This window comes from Puntigrus tetrazona, unplaced genomic scaffold (assembly GCF_018831695.1).
Source record: "Puntigrus tetrazona isolate hp1 unplaced genomic scaffold, ASM1883169v1 S000000793, whole genome shotgun sequence".
NCBI lineage: Eukaryota > Metazoa > Chordata > Actinopteri > Cypriniformes > Cyprinidae > Puntigrus > Puntigrus tetrazona.
In genome coordinates, this window is record NW_025048397.1 from 223,825 (window position 1) to 239,740 (window position 15,916).

Below are 15,916 nucleotides of genomic sequence, written 5' to 3' on the forward strand. Positions count from 1 at the left end.
TTTGCTCAGGCTAAACGCAGGCCAGCTATGTGTAGTGGGAGGGTCCTTGTAGCAGCAGGAAACGCACGAGCGAACTGTTTGAGCAGCTCTGCTCTGGTCTGTCCTGCCTAGACTGACGGGATTCCGCTTTTTAAGTAATTTGATAATTAAAGCAACATGTCGGCGGCGCTGGAGAAGCCCCAGATCATCGCGCACATCCAGAAGAGCCTGAACTACACGGTGTTTGACAGCAGGTGGATTCCCTGCAGCGCTAAGTTTGTTTGTATGGGAAACTTCGCCCGGGGAACCGGAGTCCTGCAGATCTACGAGATCCAGCACGGCGAGCTGCAGCTGGTCAGAGAGGTCAGCTTTATTTAACGTTAGCTGGACAGCAAACAAGTGAGGACCGAGACGTTTTCATGAGCGTTAGTCGCTTTCTAGAAAACTCTTAACAGCCGGTTGTCATGACAACAGCGAAGCGGTTGCTGTGTTGTATTCTCTCTATATAAATACGTGCACACACACACACACATATATATATATATATATATATATATATATATATATATATATATATATATATATATATATATATATATATAAAATACTTACATGCATTTGTATGTAGCTATATATTTGTAGTCATATAAAAATATACGCAACATTTTCCTAAAACATGTACATGCATGCGTGTGTTTATATATGCATAACAACCTGTTATTTCTCCAGATAGAAAAAGCCAAGCCAATCAAGTGTGGGACGTTTGGAGCCACATCTCTCCAGCAGAGGCACCTGGCCACGGGAGACTTTGACGGCAATCTCAACGTTTGGTAGGATGGCGTTTGTCTGCTTTGGGTTTTTTTTTTTTGTCCATGTTTCCGTCCACAGTGATGTGCGATCTGAGGTCAAACCTTTGCTTTACAGGAACCTGGAGGTGCCGGAGAGCCCAGTGTACTCGGTGAAAGCACACCAGGAGATCATCAACAGCATCGATGGAGTGGGAGGACTGGGCATCGGAGACGGGGCCCCTGAGATCGTCACTGGGAGCCGAGATGGTGACTAGACATACTTTGATCACACATACATGGACAATATACTTTATTTGACTGGGAATGTTTTCGATGTTTTCATCTGATTCATTTCTTACTGAGGTGCTTCATGAAGTACAGGTGGTTTCAGAGCAGCTGGGGTTGAATGAGTTCAGCGTCGAGTCAGTTTATAATTAATAAATGTGGATACTTCATTTATTATAAAACAGATTAATTTCAGCTGGAAGCGGCTCTGCAGGAGACATCATCCCGCTCGGTTCACGTTATGTTTGGTCTCATCTGATAAGGATTTTTTAATAATCACGTGCGTGTGTGTGGTTTTATCAACAGGCACGGTCAAAGTGTGGGACTCCAGGCAGAAAGACACACCTGTGGTGAACATGGAGCCCATGGAGGGAGAAACCAAGAGAGACTGCTGGACCGTTGCTTTCGGTGCGTGTGTTTGACTCATTAAAACATAGAACGAAGGTTTGTTTTGAGGTTCATAAAATCTCAAAATATCACAAGGGCTTTTTCGTAGCGTGCTTAACCTGACATATCGTCGTTTTTATACCCTGAATAGTCTTCTCAAGGAAAGAGGATGAGGATGTGCAGCGCTGGAGATGTACGATGTGTAATGTGCATCTTGTCAGTAAAGCATGCGTGTGATTTCACATTGAGCAGCATCTACTTTACTGACAAGACGTGCATTATATATCGACCAGGGGGTATCGTGCATCCCTAGCTGATACATAAACAGGTCAAAGACACATTAACCCGGGTCTGAGACTGGTACCGTGGGAAACGACGGCTTATGAATACCCAGAATGCCTTTCTAACCGAAGGTGAATTATGAGCTGTGTGAAACAAGAAGCTAGATGACCTGGATTCTGTTTCCTCAGGGTTTAGTGTGACCCAAAGTTAACTATTTCAAGTGTGAAAAACCCTACTACATTTAAAGGAGTAGGAGTTAATGTTTTTTTTAATCAATTCAGCCAATCTCGGGGTCTGTCGATAGCACTTTTAGCGTAGCTTAGCATAGATCACTGAATCCAATTAGACCAGTAGCATCATGTTCAAAAAAATGACCAAACAGTTTTAATATTTTCTGCTAACGCTAAAAGCTGTGCTATCGCCAGACTCAGAGATTAGCTGAATGGATTCAAAAACAGTAAATCTTATTAACTCTGGGGGAGCTTTTAGAAAAAAAAGCGGAGTGTTCCTTTAAAAATATTAATGTCCCGGTCATTAAACCTCATTGAAAAAAAATACAGGTCTGAAATATCTGCATTTGTTAATGCGGTCTCTATTAACAAAATTTGATAAAACCAGTCACAAACAAATGGAAAGTTCAATGGTTGTAAGGAGCAGAAGCTGGCTCATTAACTCACACTGAAATCTGTTCAGAAGATTAAGGTTCTCCTATACTTTAAAGGAGAAGTCAAAGAAGATCATCATGTGTTTTGTCTCTCTAGGTCACGCTTTCAATGACCAGGACCGCTGTGTGTGCGCTGGATATGACAACGGTGACATCAAGTTATTTGATCTTAGAAATATGTCCTTAAGATGGGAGACGAACATCAAAAACGGGGTAAGACATACGATGACGGATGGATGGATACATTTGACGATTGGATGACGTCTGACGAGTGACGTAACCATTCACAGCAAATGAAGATATTTACTTAATTTTTTTAACATTTTTTAAAAATGAGATTTGAGACCTTAAATATGAAAAGGAGTTCTTTCATGACTAGGGGAAATTTTAAATATGTCAACTTTGATGTAGCCATCAGATCTGATTTCAGCTTCAGATGGCCAGGGATTGTAAAGTGTCTGAGCAGGAATAAAGAAGGAAGCGCTGGAGGCGTTCAGTGTAGAGAGCTGCTTCATTGTAGTGGGAGCCTTCTACTGTGAGTAGATGCAGCGTAACCAATCAATGTGTTGTTTTGTGTCTTGGCAGGTGTGCTCTGTTGAGTTTGACAGAAAAGACATCAACATGAACAAATTAGTGGCGACATCTTTAGAGGGCAAGTTTCATGTGTTTGACATGAGGACCCAGCACCCCACCAAAGGCTTCGCTTCAGTGTCCGAAAAGGTAGGCCTGACTCGGCTCAAACGAGAACAACAACGGGTTGCTTTTGATTTATGTGAAGAAAGATCATGACAGCTCCATTTGGATTGGCGCGCATGAGTCACATGAGTTGTTTTGCACGTTTTGAGAGCGTTTAACATTTTCTTTCTATATCTCAGGCTCATAAGTCTACAATATGGCAAGTCAGGCATTTACCTCAAAACCGCGACATCTTCATGACGGCCGGTGGAGCCGGAAATCTGCATCTATGGAAATAGTAAGTGATTTCTTTGAGACGGTTTCGTTCATATTCTTCGAGCGCTCTTTTTGACGGATCGTTGTTTCCGTCACAGCGAGTATCCCGCCCAGAGGACTAAAAAATGTGCTGAGGATGTAGACATGGGCGTCGCTGGCTCGGTGAACCTCCTGCAGAACGTCACTCTCTCCACACAACCCATTTCCAGTCTGGACTGGAGCCCGGACAAACAGGGCCTCTGCGTTTGCTCTTCGTTTGACCAGTCGGTACGAGTCCTCATTGTGACCAAACTCAACACGCTCTGACTGGACTTCTTCACATCTTCTGTTATTCCCAAACCAATGACTGTTTACACGCCACATGTATATCTTAACTTCATATGTGCAATTATATTTGAGTTAATTGTTTGTTTGTGTTGTTTTTTTTTTAAGAAAACAATAATTCGTTATTATCCTGTGTTTGTATGCACAATGCGAAGGACTCTAACACCACGGTGAATTATTTTATGACAAAAAGTATCTAATTAAAAATCTACATTTTGTCTTTGCAGTTCTTCATCAGGTTGTAATAATTTGCTTGGCCTCTGTTTTCCTATAGTGCTTTTTTTCTTGATCAATTTCTTGTTTCACGTTGATTAAGAATATACGCCACCCAATGCCCAAAGCGTCTTTTTAATATTCAGAGTGGATTTAAGTAAGGCATTTCCGAACTAAAAACATCACGTCCAACACTTGAATCTGAAGAAGTCTTGCAGCTCCTCGTCATCCACTGATTTGTCATGAACTCCAGCGTAAACTCTCCTCAGAAGGCCGGTCATGAACTTCCCCTCGAGTGCTTCAATATATTTGTCAAGACATCCTTTTAATAAAAAAAGCAGAAGGTTTTAATATTAGCAGTAACGTTGCTCAGAGTGAAGCAGAGTTTTGTAAAAGATTGTGTTAAATGAATGGATCTCTAGCTGAGTCCCATGACCTTTCCGTGTGCGATCAGGTTGGGCAGAAGCTGAGGATGCTCGTACAACTCATGTTTCATCAGAATATGCACGATCTCTCCTGTTACGAAGGCATCGTCGAAGGTTTGTTCGCAGACAGGCTTGATTGGGAATCTGCTGTAAACGTCCACAGCAGCCAGAGGATCCTCCTTCAGCAGCAGATCGGCCAGCTCGATGTATGCATCATGCACCTCGAGACACATGCAATGATGGTGAAATGCCTTATTATGATGCGAAATGTGTGTCGTAACATGCTAATGAAAACTCACCTCCGGAGCCATGTCAATGACCTGCTGGTAGAAATGACATGCTTGTTTCTGTGAGTCTGTGCTCCGCGCCAGAGCCCTGGCTAAGCCTATCCTTGGCACAAAAGACTTCTCGTTCAGAGCCGCCATGACTGTACTGTCCTTGTCCTGCTTGCCAACCTCCACTGAGAAGAATATTGATTGTCAGGGTATGAATCCAGAACACCGGAAACGTTGAGCCTGGAGTCTGAACTAACCTGCTGAAGTCATTGCTTTTTCAGGGCCGTGTTCCTGCTCAGATTTACGAGGAGAAATTGGAGCCTTAATGCTTGATTTGCCCGCAGTCTTTCCCGCTCCGTCACTCTTGGTGACCAGATGTCCTCCTGTCTTCCCTCTGATGAGAGAAACGTTAAAGTATTAATCATTTTTGAATAAGAGAACGGCTAGCTGTAAAGGTACAGGAGGCTGTGCTGTGTGTGTCTCAGCAATGTTTTCCTTGACGCTCTTAACATCAATGAAGTGCGAATGGAATGCTTTCTGAGGTCGTGATGTTTTGGGTTGAGATGCGATGTGTTGTGCTCACCGAGCAGCTTGTGGCGTGTGTTTGGCTGCTGTAGCTGTCTTCTTGACCCGTGTAGGAGCGGAGGTCTTCGCTGTGGATGTAAGGACGCCTCTGGCTGGAGCTCCTCTGCCTCTCGCTGGCTTCTTCCCGTCCGCAGGGGCCTCGGAGGACTCAAACGCTGGCTTGGGCTCTGGATTTTTGTCCTTTTCTGCATCTGCATGATTCTTCCACCATGTCTGCTCTAATTTAAAGGCAACATGGACAAGTATGTTTCAGAACATAAAACATTCTCTTTAGTCTAAAAATGTATTAGTGCTTCTACATCACTGCCTGTTTAGCCCTGCCCACTGATGCTACCTCATCTGTTTAGCTCCGCCCCCAAACAGACTAAGTTAAAACCAGTGGGCGGAGTAGCATCTCTGCGCGTTTATACCTCAATGTCAAACAGATTATTTGTCAGTTAGTTGCACACACAAGGTTAAGTTTGATGAATTTCCTGACTCGCTATCTCCTCAGACATCTCCTTATATAGAGAGAAGTCATCTTTACAGATTAAAATTATAATTTAAATTTAAGTTGTAATTTAAAGCTTCCTATAGATATATTTATCAGGGTTTTTTGGCTGAGTTTCGGTTCCGAAGGCAGAAAGATTGTTTTATTTATTTTTACCTTTTTTTATATATTGTGCACATAAATAAAACTAGACCCTTCCCAGAAAACAAATAGTCCACTGACATTAGTTTTTGGTTATTTAAAAAATAAAAATAAATAAATAATGTTTCCAGAACATTGCAGGGTGGTTATTTAAGAATTTTCCTAAAAATAACCTGTACATAACATTCCCTCATGGTTATTTTGAGGTTTTTTTGCAACCAAAAAATGACGTTGCAGGCTGGTTATTCAGCAGTTATTTTATTTTATCATTTTTATTTATTAGTATGGTTGAACTGGTTTATCAAAAGGTCAGCAGCAAAGACATTTGTTAATAAAATTGGATTAGATTCCTTTGTGTTACCGTTTTTTTTCCGTTTTTCTGCAAAGTGAGATGAATTAATGCAAATTCACTGATGTCTACAGACCTGATCGTCAGTGGAGACAAGAAACACGTAGATGAGCTCCAAAGACAAGTCACAAGTCCTTTACACAATCTGACATGGCTGTATATGAAACATGATCTGGAAATTAATTCCTGCTTTGTCCGGCCAGAAGAGAAGCAGCTAGAGTTCACCCCTGGTCTAAAGTGATATAAGGGTGAGCAATTAATTACTTAATTTTCTTTTTTAGCTGTTTAGTGACCCTTACTGGTCAGCTGCTCAGGTGCTTCTCCGGTCTGATGGAAGCCTTCTAAATCAATGCTGGCCTGGAAACTGAGGCAGGCGTTTGTAAGCGCCGCCCGAGCTCGTTCTTCATCTGCTGCACGACTGTCGCTCTGAGCCAGCTGTGCCAGTCCCAGCAGACACAGAGCACGACTGCAGCGGGGCAAAGCCAGCACTCCCATCTGACAGACCTGCATGAAGGAATGAAAGAAAGAGGCGTTTCCTGAACAATGACGTAACTCATTTAAACCATCTGACATTAACTGTAAATGTATCACTCAAATCTTGGAAAGGTGTTCCAGGATCAACAAGTCAAATCAAGGTCAAATATGGGGTGAATGTGATTGGTAGATTTGGTGCTAATTTAAGGAGGTCGGGGCAGACAGAGAACGATCAGAGGCTCCAATGCAAGTCAGTAACAAAACAAACATGGGTAATAACACAGTAAGGGCAAATCAAGACTTCGCAAAAAGTGAGTGTGTGTGCTGTATATATGTGTGTGATAATGAGGTGTGGGAGGAGCTAGGTGATCACCCCCAGGTGTGAGGGATCATGGGAAACTGAGTCTGGGTAAACTGTTAGACTTCAGGTGACGGCTCCCTCTGGTGGTGCGGAGGTACAGAATGGATTCAATTCAGGCTTCTAAACGTTTGTGTAAATTATTATCTTAAAACCCGTTGAACAAATACACATTTGTTTTGTTGGGTAAGTTTTGAAGCACAGTAGCAGGTTTGAGCTGGTTTTGATGGTCTTTGGTTGGTCCTGAGCAGGTACTAGTTGCTTGGGTCCGGCTCATGATCGATTATCGTGCTTCAAAACAACCAGTAACATTTAATTTTTCAAAATGTTTCTTTAACGCAAATATAAAAGGAAGACAGAATCAAAACCACAATCACTTGATTTTCTGATTGCTCAACATAGTCTACCTTCTCCTGCATGTCCAGAAGCTCTCTACAGTGGCCGATAGACGAGAGCCGTATCAAAGCGGTGAGGGCCTGACATCTCTTCAGTATCCAGGGCTGTTTTTTGTCTCTTTGTTGCTGAACAAGGCCTTGTAGGAGAGCAAAATGAGCCTCCAGCAGCACCCTCTCCAGCTGCTGACACACCTGGCCCTGATTCACGCTCCTGCTGACGCCCTGCGCTGCGAGCCCAGAGACGCTGAGGGAACACCACACTATCATCTTTATCACAGGCGTTCATTAACAGGGTCATATGTTGGACAATAGAACTATTTCACAGTCAGATTAAAGAGCATGAGCTCCTTCTAATATATTTCTTCAATCTTTTAATGCTAGAAACAAACTCATATACATCTCCATTGATGAGCACATTTTCAGGAAATGTTCAACTGCTCCTTCAAAACTCAACCGTTGCAGAGGTCTGTGTGACATACATGTGATAGACTTGCTCTGGACTCATGTTCTGGTCAGAGGATGAGATCCTGGAGAGCAAAGCTGCCAAACTGAGACAACCACGTAAAAACTGAGCATTCATGACTGGCCAATCATATCCAGTGTCCCACTGCTGTCGTCTGCAAAAAAGACAAGTACACTGAAAATATATATAAATGTCACCTTAAAAAAAGCGACTGCATGTTTTACATACTCTTTGTGATCATGTGAGACAAAGAACTGAGCCATGACATGTTCCAAGCCTTGTTGTAGGAGCAACGCTATCTCACTCTCGCTGGCCACGGCCGTCTCTTCCAGCTGCAGCAGGGCCAAGCCTGTATAAAACCTAAAAGACACGATAGTGAAGAACTAACAACAAACACCAGCCTGACCCGAGCTCATCCAGACACAATCAGACTAATATGAAACACCTTGATCCATGCTAGACACTAATATAATTATAAAACCATAATGCATTGTAACAAACTTGCTAACATTTCACATTAAAGCTGCAGTCCGTACTCTTTATTTTCTTTTTGTTAAAAATTGTCCAAGATTGATTTTAGGCAAATACATATGTTATGTATGGAGTTTTTTTTTTTCCCTCAGCCGGTCAAAACGAAAGTGGCAGAGATGTAGCTTGCTTGTTCAGATGACGACATCTGGTGAAAATTCTCATTAGTGTCATACTTCCAAGACGTACAGTAAATATCTGTGAATGCTCACACACACACACACACACACACACACACTCCTCAAAACTTTAGATTTATCCACGCTAATGCACAGTCTATGTTAAGAAAACGATTCCATACATAACTGCAAGTTTCAAGCAGAGATGGCGACGAAGAAGCGAAACACACGGACTGCAACTCTAACTGTAGACACAAATACTGCTGTGATCAGGGCAGGAATGAGGGGAAACGAGGCTCAGACCTGACAGCTGTCTGACGGGGCTGCAGGCCCAGAGCAGTCTGAAGGAGCCTCAGCGCCTCTTCACTCCTCCCCTGCTGCAGCTGCAAACGGCCCGCGTGAAGGTTGTATTCCCAGCTGTCTGCGTTCAGAGAGCAGGCGTCCAGATACTTCAGCAGGGCTCGACTGAGCCAAGGCTTCTCCTCAGACACCACACCGCAGCCGTCCTGCTGTGACAAACCAGACGAACACTACTGAAGAACACTATCTGATATCAATTACAGCAAAATATAAGAAAACCTGCACTGCTGCCTAGGGGTGTGTTACAATCTACTGCTGTCATATTTATTTAAAAACAAAACGTCTATATCATGTTAGAACAAGAGATGATTTTATCGTCAGCGTTTTGAAGGTTACTTTGGAAATGTAATAGGATACAGATTACAAGTTAACCTATTTAAAATGTTAAAGTAGTGTTCATTACTTTATTAATGTAACTGATTACATTTGACTGCTTTTGTAAATTTCTGTTATTTTTTTTTTTTATTTAAAGCAAGCAGGTTTAACCTTTCAGTATCTGCTAGACTTTAAAAAATCCTGAATTGAAATTCTAATAATTTAATTACAAATGTAAAAGTTTAAAATTTGAAATGAATAATTATAGTCTGTTTTCTTTTAAAAATACCATTCAATATGTATTTTAATAAAAATTGATCATTGTTTTTTTGGGGGGGTTTATTCAGGGCATTATAATGTGTTTCCTGTCATGTGCAAAGATTTGATTTCAAGAACTGTTGAAGAGTTTAATTATTAGTTAGAAATTGAGAAAAGCAATCAAATGTAATCAATCACATTACTTTAATAAAATAATTGAAATAGTTGCACAACGTATGACATTTTAAACAGAGTAACTAATCCAGTCCTATAATCTGCTTGACATTCTGATATTTGTGGCAGTGCTGCACAATACTTCTGGTTGTCACCTGTCTCGAAATATAAAAAGAATATGACAGCAATCAACATTAACTATGCAATTTTATGCTTGCAATGTCACACTTATGCTTTCAGTGTGATTCAGTGGCCTAAAAAAGGCAACATAAGCACCTTTCCAGCTTTTTTTGAGAGCCAGAGGAACAGCGTCTGGACATAATCGGCCTTCTCCGAGCGGCTCTGCTGCTTGAGGTCTCGTAGCTCCATGTCAAGCGCTCGGAGCTGCTTCTCAGCTGTCGGTGTTCCAGGAAAGCCATGAAGCCTGCAGATGGCCAAGATCTCTTCCTGCCTCCCGGCAGACTCAGCCTGGCCCAGATCCTGGTCATCTTCCTGAGCCTGTGGGGTTTCAGACAGTCAGCGCCTGCATCAACATATGGCTCTTTCACATGAGGCCGATATTAATATATACTCACTGTTGAGTAAAATCTGGTTGGTGTAACACTTATGTCATCTAACGGTTTGAGGTGTTCAGACAGTGCAGACTTGAAACATAGCTATTGACTCTACACTGGTTTCCTACCTCCTTCTTCAGGCCGTACATCTCTGTTGCGTAGTAGTGCTCCTCTAGTGTCTGCCCGAGGAGAAAGTGCAGGTTAGCGTCGTGGGGTTTAGTCTTAATGGCAGTGGCGTAGTGAATGGCAGCCTGCTCCAGATGATCTAGAGGTGACTCTCCGGGATCAAACTGCATAACGTCACCTGAAGAAACAACATGCTATGTTTCCAGTTTATTAAAATGACGTCACACTTTTGGAAGCAAAAAAAGAGAAGACTTAAGCGGCTCTAAATATCAACTTGTGTGATGTTGGGGGCCAGAATTGATGTAATAATAAATACGATTGTATACCTGATGTTACTGCCTGACTAAAAAAAGGACAACAGCTGTGGTAAAACACTATAATGCGAGCGGACCGGACAGAAACGATCACCAGATCAGAAAAGGTTCGATACAGTATCTTGTTGTTATTGGTGCGTCAAGTTATTATTATTTATTTCAATTTATTATGAGTTTTGGTAAATTGCTTTTGTTGATTATGGGACTTTCTTGGGTAAAAAAAAGTTGAAAACCACTTGACACAGATGAAATCACTTCACTCTCTCCCTCAGTCCCACAGTTATGTGTTTGTTGATGAGGCGCTCCTTCAAATATTGGGATCATAGGCATTTCTCCCCAAGTGACTGGATGGATTCTAGTCTGTACAGTTGAACACAGGGTCATGTTTGTGGTCCTAGCAGGTCTACCTGGATTGGGAAGTCTTTTCTTGTAGAGTTTAAAGTGTTCCTCTGCAAGAGCAACCAGACTCGCTACATCATGTTCTCCAAATGCCGTCTGCAGTCTTTCCTCCCAGTATCGAATCTGTTTGAAGAGGACGAACCAGGCGTGGTTTTATATATTCTGTATCGCACACGTCCAGAACACAGTGTACTGTCCTTACCTCAAGTGTGTGACCGGGCATCATTTTACTCGAGGATGCAAAATACCTTCTGCACCAGTCTGTTTCTGTAATTTCCTGCAGTGACACAAACGATTCCATAAACAACACAAAACTGCATACTAAGCCGTCTACTGGTGTGTAACATGGCTGAAGAGAAATTCAGACGCACTGAGCCTGTCAGACTGAGCGCAGAATCCAGATCTGACCACGGTTTGTAGTGGCACTCTTTTGCATGTGCTCCAATCTCTGCATATCTCATCTGCTTCCTGCATCCTATTAAAAATATAGAAATAATTATAATACAGCAACCATAATTATTTTAAATCCAAAGTTCACCTTTAAAATAACATATGTTAATTTAACTCTTTCCCCAGCAGCATTTTTGATGATTTTCACGAAAATATCATGCCCCCCAGAATACTTTGTTGTATGAATAGCTGCAATAATTTTTGCTAGTTCAAGCTAGTCCTTAGCCGGTCATGTGCTGGTTCTAAGCTGGTCCTACCGGCATAAGACCACCTTAAACCAGCATCTCAGCTTCAAGACATACCTAACCGGCTGATAAGGTGTTGTTAGCAAATGTTTATTTGCGGCTATAGCGATATTCATACCACGATATGAGAAGAAACACTTGACAGGAGCGCGAGACATTCTCCGGTCGAGCTCTGACTCCAGAACCTTCCAGCCCTCTCCCAAAGGACGCTCAGTAAACGGATCGACCTTCGACCTCCGCGTCAGCATGTCAATATATGGAGCTGAAAATATTGCCTTTGGTTCGCTGCACACAAACATGACACACACACACTAATGGGACGGTCTGAATGCACGAAGGGGTTTGAGCGCAGAAATGTTTCTCTCACCTCTGACGAACGGACACAGGTTTGTACAGAGCGCTTAAGGACACAGGACACTCAAACTCCATCTGGTCTTTCACGTCACAGAACACCACGGATAGAGGAACCGGCTCTCTAGTAACACTTACAGTGTAAACCTATTTAAAAAAGTTCATTGCTCAGAATCTGTGTCAGCTTGGTTTTTTGGTTTTTCACTTATATATACTACTTATATAGATTTAAAAAGTCTTCCATTTTTCTGGACATTCACTGAAAGACTGGTCACTAATCATCTGGCTATAATTATCACACGAAAATGAAATATCGTCAGTGTTTTCTCAGCATGCCCAGCCCTGCTTAAAAAAGTACTTTGCTTAAATCAAATGTTAATTCCATAGCGGGAAGACTATAACCTCATAATATCATGCACAAAGTTTAGGAATAGCAAGCAACATTAAACTGAACACAACAGGTCATGAACTGTGGTTCTTTTGGGGAGTTGTTGCTTTTAGCTCTTACTTGAGTGTTGGCGCCATCTGCCGACGTCACCTTTACAACAATGGCTGTTTCTCCCGCGTTTAGCGTGACGTCTTCAGAGCATGCTGTGTCGTTGACGGCGGTCTGCATGCTCCTGTCTGCTGTCTGAGGACGGACTCTCACCTCGCAGCAGTCAAAACCAGCAGAGCCTAAACCACAGAAAGGCTATGACTTCTTCCGAACGACCCCCTCATAGAGCGAAGGTCTGAAAGCACTCACAGGAGTAGTCGTAGGTAGCTGGACAGAAGGCAGGGTGAAGGTCGTGTCCTCCCTCTATGGTCAGATCGCTCAGCTGGGTTGCTCTGGAGGACAGTTTACTCACCTCGATGCTGTACAGCTTTGATGAGCCGTCTTCAGACACAACCTCAATCTCTACTTTATTTAACCCGTCTTCCAGTTTAATGGTTCTTGATCCATCACCGAATAACTGGAAGCATATGATGTGCGGAAACCTATTATTTTGCTATCTTCAATCTACTTACATAAAAATGCATGTAAGTTAAGCAAAAAATAGTACAGTCACAGTTAAACATATATTTGTAATGCTAGAAAAAGATTTTCATACTTACGATATTACAGGAAGCACCTCCGTCACTGGTTTGTAGATGTAATGTTAAAGTTTTGACACTGCTTTCCACTGTTGCTGCGTACTGCGTTATATCAGATCTGAACGAAGGGTTTAATTTCCCCTCAGACATTGATAAGTCTTCTAAGTCACAATCATCCATGCTTCACAGCTGATGTATTTCGAAGTTTAGGGGTTGAATCGCAGATTTGTGAATTTCGTTGAAGGCTTTGTTACCTGCTCAACTGAAAACCGGTGGTTGAGTTTAGGAGCGTCATGGGGTCGTCATGGGAGCAGAAGAGATTAATCTCTATGGAAATGCAGATCAACTCTATATATTGTTTATTTATTTAACCTTTTAACTTCAAATCCACTATTATAACAAGTTTTCTGACGTATATAAATAAAAACTCTTAGACCCAATAATAAATGAATAGATGATAGATAGATGTTTATCGGTCATCTTCTAAAATGAGAGATCCTTAGGTGTAAGAAAATTCTTACCTGAAACAAGTATAAAAGAATTTTTTTTGTAAATGAATAAAAAGAATTGGCAAGGGTGATGGTTCTGTGTCCAGCAAGAAATGTTAGACATGCTGAGATGTGAGCAGCTGATATGAAAACCCATGTTTCTGAATGACAGAACCTAGTGATGCCATGTAGAAAGAGAGAAGAAGCGATCCAAGTACTGAGCCCTGAGGGACCCACCTTGGGAGGAGCTGTAGGGAAGATAACAGGTCAACAAGGGAACAAAATACACGTGGAGATAAAATCAATGGAATCAATGAAACAACAGGACTACAAAGGGACAGCAAGAAGTAAAAACCAATGAACAGCTCACTCACTTTCCCCAATAACAGTCCCCAAAAGCCTCTCTCATGTTCTCAACTTGATGTACTCTATTCTATTAATGTTGCAAGGGATAGCTGGTCTATACAGCTAGAAGAAGCAGCTATCTATCTGAAGAAAACATTTATCACCTGGAGCTCAGTGTTTAGACTTTATTAAAGCTATTATACATTTATATTTAATGGAACACTTTGTATTGCCAAAAAGACTCTAGAAAATCTGTATTTATCTGTAAACTTCAGTAAATGCATCAGTAGATCCATAATTCCAGTTAAATAGATGTTTATAGGTCATCTTCTAATATGAGAGTGTGACTGGTGAGGAGTCCTCGTTTCTCTCTATGCTGCCCCCAATGGACGAATCCAGAACTACCTGGAAAATTCATGAACTTGCTGGTGCTGATGAACACACGGTAGAAATCTAAGAGACTGACAGCTGGAGTCAAATCTAAAAGACTTACCACGTCACCAGAGAGAAAACTCCCCTGAGGAGCAAAACTAGATCACAACCCCACTGAAGATGTTGAGCCTGCATGGATTCCAGCCTTCCCTCAGTTCATTCATGGGAAAGGACTGGACGGAGACCACATCTCTTTACAGAAACAGAGAGGAACTGAAGGAGCTGAAGAGCAGTCTGGAGCAGCTGGAGAAACTTCAGCACGAGATCTCTGAGGAGATCTACCCAGTCTCAACGGAGAAGGAGGCAAGCGGCTTGGCTTTGACGCTGGACACCAGAAGAACTGTCAGTCAGACGGGTGGACAACAAGCTGCGTGTCAGCGGAAAGAGCGAGAAGAAGCAGGAGGATGGAGAGGACTGGAGAGTTCAGACGGGTGTTTGATCTTCCTCCAGGAGTGAATCCTGAGGCGCTGACCTGCTCCGTGGCTGATGGGAAGCTCTACATACAGGCAGCAGTAAACCATCTGAAGAAACTGAGATGACTGACGACCCAGACAGAGACAGACTCCAGGAACAATCCTGAAAACACTGAGCACAGAGTACAACACTCCACCGGACAATCTTAAATAATAATGATTTGTTTTATTGTAAATATTACATTCTTGTTTTTTAAGTCTTTAAGTATACATGAAAAGAAAGATGCTTTTTATATTCTCAGTGGAACTAAAGTGCATAAGTGCTTTTCTATTTTTTTTTAAACAAATCTCAAATCTAAATTAAGAATTGCAACCAGTCATGAAGAAAAAACTGATTAATAACTTGTCAAGACTGATCTGAGCAGTTATGAAACCAGCAGCTGTGTATTGGATAAGCCTTATAACATCATATTTTACTTTGGTTTTGGGAGTCAAATGTTAGATGCTTAGTAAAATGTGTTTCCACCAACAAAAATGTTTGTAGTGACCAAATGAGCTCATCGAAGTGAAAATTAATGAGGATATTGTAGGAAATCCACATGATTCAAAACGTTTACTTTCACCCCTTTTTAGACTTGAGGCTTTAAAATTTTGAATGTATGGATTAACAAAAATGATACAAGTCAGCATGAACTGAAAATCATCTCACTCCTGTCGTCCTTCGCTCACTGCGGCTTGCAGGACACGGTTATCAGTCTGCTTTGAAATCATATTTACTGTAAAAAAGCTATAACTATTAAATCTGAATTGATTTAGATACGTGTCTTTTACAGGGTTATGCATATGACTATTCTGAAAAAAGATATGCTGTCTTACTACAAAATATATTTTTCTGTAATGTGCAATGTAATTTTGGAAACAACACATCTTTATAACAACACTTTTTGGGGGAATTTAAAAACAGAAATCTAAAATGGTGAGCTTTTGGCTGAAATGGACTGCAAGTTAAAATCAAAGCTGAATATATTCCTATGGTTTTTAATGTAGAAAACAAGCATTCAGAACACTAACAGATGCATTTCTTTGCATCTAGACCTTTACCATTTGTACTACTGAATAAGCAAATGCATGTTTAAGATGAAA

The 15,916-nt window shown here is 41.5% G+C and overlaps 2 protein-coding genes and 1 pseudogene across 2 annotated transcripts; 2 read left to right on the plus strand and 1 right to left on the minus strand.

Moving 5' to 3' along the window:
• The first annotated feature begins 32 nt into the window (after positions 1-32).
• dnaaf10 (dynein axonemal assembly factor 10) lies at positions 33-3,886 on the plus strand. Its single transcript, XM_043233357.1, has 8 exons — positions 33-342; positions 709-809; positions 904-1,034; positions 1,359-1,460; positions 2,483-2,598; positions 2,971-3,105; positions 3,261-3,358; positions 3,435-3,886. Exons 1-8 carry the CDS (start codon positions 157-159, stop codon positions 3,640-3,642), a joined length of 1,077 nt encoding a protein of 358 aa, XP_043089292.1. The 5' UTR covers positions 33-156; the 3' UTR covers positions 3,643-3,886.
• Positions 3,887-4,005: 119 nt separating this feature from the next.
• Positions 4,006-13,275, minus strand: LOC122335484. Its single transcript, XM_043233366.1, has 20 exons — positions 13,117-13,275; positions 12,767-12,974; positions 12,530-12,696; positions 12,038-12,168; positions 11,789-11,955; positions 11,347-11,450; positions 11,178-11,252; positions 10,984-11,098; positions 10,265-10,440; positions 9,859-10,080; positions 8,779-8,981; positions 8,057-8,188; positions 7,845-7,982; positions 7,378-7,609; positions 6,438-6,642; positions 5,157-5,376; positions 4,831-4,967; positions 4,598-4,758; positions 4,297-4,519; positions 4,006-4,195 (listed from the first exon to the last, which is right to left on the minus strand). Exons 1-20 carry the CDS (start codon positions 13,273-13,275, stop codon positions 4,056-4,058), a joined length of 3,315 nt encoding a protein of 1,104 aa, XP_043089301.1. The 3' UTR covers positions 4,006-4,055.
• Positions 13,276-14,290: 1,015 nt separating this feature from the next.
• Positions 14,291-14,899, plus strand: LOC122335485 (annotated as a pseudogene).
• Positions 14,900-15,916: the final 1,017 nt, after the last annotated feature.

Bases quoted from the DNA above. Each gene is read 5' to 3' on its own strand.
- dnaaf10 (XM_043233357.1), top strand. From the start codon at position 157: ATGTCGGCGGCGCTGGAGAAGCCCCAGATCATCGCGCACATCCAGAAG. The intron at 343-708 runs GTCAGCTTTATT...TTATTTCTCCAG, and splicing joins AGCTGCAGCTGGTCAGAGAG to ATAGAAAAAGCCAAGCCAAT. The intron at 1,461-2,482 runs GTGCGTGTGTTT...TTGTCTCTCTAG, and splicing joins CTGCTGGACCGTTGCTTTCG to GTCACGCTTTCAATGACCAG.
- LOC122335484 (XM_043233366.1), bottom strand. From the start codon at position 13,275: ATGGATGATTGTGACTTAGAAGACTTATCAATGTCTGAGGGGAAATTA. The intron at 10,441-10,983 runs GTAGACCTGCTA...TTGTTTCTTCAG, and splicing joins GAAAAGACTTCCCAATCCAG to GTGACGTTATGCAGTTTGAT. The intron at 4,968-5,156 runs GTGAGCACAACA...TTCTCTCATCAG, and splicing joins CACACGCCACAAGCTGCTCG to AGGGAAGACAGGAGGACATC.